Source organism: Lygodium microphyllum, chromosome 9 (assembly GCF_053477565.2).
Source record: "Lygodium microphyllum isolate KBCC chromosome 9, Lygodium_microphyllum_v1.1.10, whole genome shotgun sequence".
Lineage (NCBI taxonomy): Eukaryota > Viridiplantae > Streptophyta > Polypodiopsida > Schizaeales > Lygodiaceae > Lygodium > Lygodium microphyllum.
Window position 1 is genome coordinate 79,870,341 of NC_141143.1, and position 5,715 is coordinate 79,876,055.

The 5,715-nt window shown below is 46.0% G+C and overlaps 1 protein-coding gene across 1 annotated transcript; it reads right to left on the reverse strand.

The window, feature by feature from the left end:
- Positions 1-1,047: 1,047 nt before the first annotated feature.
- Positions 1,048-3,336, reverse strand: PHT4;6 (phosphate transporter 4;6). The gene has a single exon (XM_087684752.1). It carries the CDS (start codon positions 3,297-3,299, stop codon positions 1,872-1,874), a length of 1,428 nt encoding a protein of 475 aa, XP_087540878.1. The 5' UTR covers positions 3,300-3,336; the 3' UTR covers positions 1,048-1,871.
- Positions 3,337-5,715: the final 2,379 nt, after the last annotated feature.

A 5,715-nucleotide genomic window follows, 5' to 3' on the forward strand; every position in this document is an offset into this window, starting at 1 on the left:
AGTCCCCTCAACTTACAAACACATATAAAAGCCCAACAACTTGAGATAGATGTGATTTAGAAGTTAAATATTAGGAGGGGCTTGTCTAAAACAATCCAAAAGACTTGCACGCTCTAGCTATGAACATTGAGCCTTTCTCGGTTTAAGGTTTATGGAGGGAGAGGACCCAAGAATCAGTCTACATATTAGAGCAAGTACATTTGATTTTATAGCATTGTTCTTTGGTTTAGTAAGAAACCACAGCTCATTAAGCTAAAAGTGAAGGAAGTATGTATGATTTCACCATGTGGATTCAATTAATCCAGCTTGGCACAATTCAAACAAGCCATCTCATAGAAAGTAACTTAAACAATGCTACATCAAATGACCTATTCATTTGTGAAAATTTTATGGTGATTGGGCCATCAAAATCTCTTTTGCTAATATGGACTTCTCATATAACCACAAAAACTTCACATCCACCTTGCCAAAAAGGGGAATATGTAAAAGAGGGGTTTAACAAGGGATAACAAATGCCTTGCTTGGCATACACTTTCAGGAATACATTAAATATCTTAGGACCTAGCCATGTTCACATCATATGGTGTTTTTGATACCAAATATGGTTGAAACCTATTGGGCGGTTTTGTTGGAGCTATCGGTAGCTCTTGCTTATCTTGGACATTCAAGCACTATTAGCAGCTTGAACCATTACTAACGCATCCATGATAAGCATTTTGCTTATATCCTTGTAACAATTCTCCAAAAGGGTGGAGTTACCCTAAGGAGGCATAGTGAATCCTCATAGCTTTCGAAAAGACAACTCTCCTGAAGCCAGATAGATTTGTAGCCTTTATAAAGGCACCTTACTTGGCAACCCCCACTAATTCTGTTATCGTCGCCCCACTCCACTCTTGGTTGGTGCTGCACTCTTGGCTCCTTTCTTTCGTGAGTGTACAATGTTTACTTGGGTTGGGAAAGTAGTGTTATCAGTCTCATTGCTCTTACTTGCAGTTTTTATTGCTTTATTACAAAGTGCATGAGGTTGTAATACACACACCAAAACTCTCACTCCCAACTTGTCTTCAGCCCACCAAACTTATAACTCCAAGCCAAGGTTAAAAACATAAATTTAACTTTCAATTTGATATTACGACCCCATAAAGCAATAGGGTTGGCCACGTGGCACTCATACTACCATGAAGGTGCAAATTCCAATCTATCCATATGCTACATACATACCAATACCAACATGGGCATGTAGAGCAAAAAGCACACTAGTAACAATTACTTGCAAGGTGAAGGGACTTTGATAGCATTTGATCCACTGAAGTCTCAACGTTGAATCTCTTGCTCAGGCAAGGAACACCCGAGCAAGAGATTCCATGCATGGTAAATAAGGCATGACAGAACAAACAACAAGATATGTGCAAAAACTCAAGAAATGTTTCCATGTTGAATTTGATAACAAGGGTGGCCTTTCCAAGCACCCATAAAATATTGGGTATTAAACACCCCTGGGCTTGAATGAAGTTGAGTTCAAATTTGAAAGTGTATATGGATCAACTGATAATGTCTCAGCTGGAACCTGAAGACAAAACTCTCTTCCCCTCTGCAGATCAAATCAATTGTAAGTGAGCCGCTCTTCACCCTAAACTATTACCGGGTGAAGCATTTTTGTGACCGTAATATCCTGCTGTTACCAATTTCCAGGATTCACTGATTGTCTCACATTGTGTCTAACATGGCCTGTCTGAAAAGTCAGAAAATTTATACCAGGACTAGTCTTCTTCCAAGATGATTACAAGGTTTCAGGTCCCTAAAAGAAGGATTTACAAAATCCGAATGGCTGCAGCATCCAACATGTCAATAAAGCAGGCAATCCCTTCCATCTAGTCAAAGATCCTTTTCCCTGTTGCAAATACTAAAAATATTAGCACACTAATAATGCACAAGCTGGCAGGTGTAGCAAAGACTAATGTCCAGCTCTGGGGATCTGACATTTGCAAATTATTAGCCTTGGCAGCTTCAAGTATCCAGCCAGTCAGTCCCACACCAACAATACCAGCCAATGTGCCTGCTGTGTTTGATACTCCCATAACAATCCCAGCATATCGAGGAGCTATGTCCATGTGATTTACTGCAAAACCTGATCGTGACAAAGCACAAAGCCCAAGACAGGTAGATGATAAAACAATGGCTCCTGTTGAAGATCTCACTTCTGTCATCATAAACAAGGCCAATGCAGCAACTAAAAATCCCCCTGTATTAAGCACTTTCCTGGTTGATGTCACAGACAGAATCTTGTGAACAATCAAATAATCTGCAATAATGCCACCAATATTGGAAAAAACAAACATGTTAAAGTAAGGAACTGTCTTTGACACTCCCAAATTCTCTAGGCTCACTCCCAAACCCTGGGTAAAGTATGTAGGCAGCCAATTCATCAGTACGTAGAGAGCATAGTGGAATGTGAAATTATTTACAACAATTGCCCAAACCGGCATGCTGAGCATAATCTGACTCCATGGAATTGTATCTAGATTGGTCTTCTTCTTCTCAAGGGATGCCCAGGATGATTTTGGTATGTTAGTGGAAACTGGAAGGAGCTGCCCTGCTGCAGATGCCTTTGCAAGCTCTGATCGAGCAGGATCAGAGGCAAAACAGAACCAAACGAGGGACCATAGTAAGCCTGAAGCTGCAAGAGCTAGGAAAACCGAATGGGGGCCAGTCCTGTGCATCAGGGAAGGAACAACGAGCATTCCCAAGGCAGCCCCGAGGTACATTCCAGACATGGTTAGCGAGACAGCCCGCGATCGTTGGTGTGGTGGCACCCATTGGGCAAGCAGGGTGTGGATGCAAGGAAAGACCACACCCTGCGCGACGCCAATGAAGAAGCGGGCGGCTGCGAGCAGGAAGATGGACAGTGACGTGGGGGTGGAGCTCTCTGATGGAGTAGGGGTAAGCGCGCAGATCACAGACCAGGAGAGGAAAGATAACAGCAGCACGGGGCGGGCGCCGAGGCGCTGCGCTGCCCACCCGCCAGGGATCTGCGAGACGACATACCCGTAGAAGAAGGCCGAGAGGATGAAACCCTTTGTGCCCTCATCTGTGTGCGCAACCGCAGCTGCTGCCGTGTAGGCCAGAGAAAAGCCCACTCTTTCCATGTAGCATATGCTGGTGCAGGCGAATACCATAGCCACCATAGCGTACCTCTGTGGAAACCCTAATCGCAGACGAAGACTGCGCGTCTTCTTCTTCTTCTTCTTCGTGTCTCCATGATCTGTACGATAAGGCTCTGAGACGAGGAATCCATCCATGAATACACGGGTCTAGCCTCTCCTCCCTCCCAACTCCCCCTGCGTTCTCTCTCTGCGTATTTCTAGGTGTATAAATTTTAAAGGTGGACCCCAGTATCTGACCGAGCAATAAAGTCGGGCATGCAGTTGCCAGTAACCAGTTTTTCCTTTGGACTTTTCAGGGTCATACCAATCATGACTAGAGTTTTCCAATGTCTAAAAAGCAGGTGCCACGTCTTGCTATACATCCTAAGGGCTGGGTCGCGCCAGGGATTCCACAGTTTAGCATACACCCCACTCCCCCACTGTTACAAATCCTGGCATGGGTCCATCTTGGGGCAAGGGTGACCCGCCCCATGGAACATGCCTCATGAGGTATCACCCAACACTCAGCGATCCCACAAGGGAGCGGAAGCATAACAAGACATGGTGCGTAATTCAACAAGTGAGATAGGGCTAAAAAATGAGGGCTCCTCTTGAGGGCTGAGATTGTATTGCAAGGGGGCAAGAAGGCAAGAGAGCATTTACAAGATAGTCGGAGGGCGAGAGGGACTTCGTTCACGGGCAAGGGTGGAGGTATCAACACTCATCCAATGCGACTCGGCACCGTGGGGGTGAGCGACTGGCGCACAAGAGGCTCATATCCCTCACACACACCTCTCCTTGAAGAACTCAATGTCCTCGTCAAGTCCCAAAACCATGATTCAAAGCCCAAAGGGCAGCTACATGAGAGTGACTTCAAAATTCGAGGGTCTTAATGTGACTCATTATCAAGTCGATCAGTGTCTACCCGCTAGACTCTTCAATACGAAATTCTGGGGGTCTTTGCCAACTCACTATCAAGCCAGCCAAGGTCTGCCTGCTAGGTGCCATGCCCACTGACTCGATTACAAGTGTGGAACATGCTCTTGTCAATCTATAGTTAGGTACCACCCACTAACTCAAATTACAACTATGGACTGGCTTGGGCATACTTGGCTACATTAACTTGACTTTATTGTGCACTTCAATCCGTCCACCTCTGCTGCTAACCATAATTACAAGCATAGAGTGGAGGGTAACCCAATTAAGATAAGTTGTCCGCACTTGCCCCCAACACATGGCCCCGGGCAATGTGAGGGCGCAGAAACTGCCATTGAACTTTGGACCAAAGCGGGAAGCTCAACGGGGAGCATGCCACATGGAGAAGGCAAGGGCCCAGAAGGTGGCACCTTGCAAGTGGAGACCCAGTTTGGCCAAATCTGTCAATCCACGAACAAGGTAGGAGTGAGCATTTGACCATGCTGGAGTGGCCACATCCCTCCACTTGCGTGAGGCAGCATTTGACCACTGAAGGGTAGCCGCATGCCTCACAATCCAAGAGGTGCACTTTGAGTATGCACCTCCCCTTGAAAAGAGTTGGGCCTTAGTTGCTCTAGTCTTTGCTTTGGTGGCATGAGCTTGCTGTCTTCTAAAGGGGGCACACTACCATCTTGTGAAGGTGGCATGTCTCCTTGCATGAAAGGTGTGATCCCAGCACTTCACACCATCTGTCTTCTTTCACTTGGACCTTTGAGGGACAGGAGCACATGGAACATGAACACGCCAAGGAACATGTGGTGTTGCTGCATGTCTCTTTGCGTACCATGAGAGATCCATTTCTCCCACATCGAGCACCCTACCTCTCTTTGCTACACACTTGGAAGAAGATTGAGGAGGGGGGCCCATCCTACGTGGACTAGATAGGTGAAGCACCTGAACAAAGCATGACAAGTTGCATCAAGTCACCACACCTACAATGCAAGGGGCATCTCCCCTGCAGTCAATACCATTGGACCTTTGTCACCCAAATACAACTTTATCACACACAAGTTTGGTAGGCAACACTTACGCAAATCGTTCCATGTTGTGCCTACATGTATGTTGAGACCCTTGATGGCCGGATCAAGAGTTAAGGCACAAAAAGCTTTGAGGTCGATCAAATGCATAGCATCAAATTGCCTCTCTTGCATAGCACAAGCCATGACTTGCACTGTGACAACTTTGAGTTGGCCCTCAACAACCTCATAATACATGAAGGCACAGGAGGTTGAGTGTGGACTAGCGTTGTGCCCCAACAACCCACATCTCTTTGGGACCTTGTGATGTCCGAATTTGTTTGAGGGGCACATGCATGAGCTAAGTCTTCACACCTAGCTTGTTCCAACCTATCTCGCTCCAAGATGAGCTGCATCTATCGTGATTGACCTAAAGGGTGAAGCCTCCTTGGAACCAACTTGAATTTATCATGTAGGCAACCAACTACCCTGATCTCACCAAGAAGATTACACCTTTTTTATCCATAGAGCGGAATGGGCCTGAATGCACAAGTAGGCCTTTCAGGCAAAGGGATTTCCTTGAAATTCACCTTCATGGTGAGCAAGACTCAGTGTCATCGTGCAACTCAGCCATTAGGGAT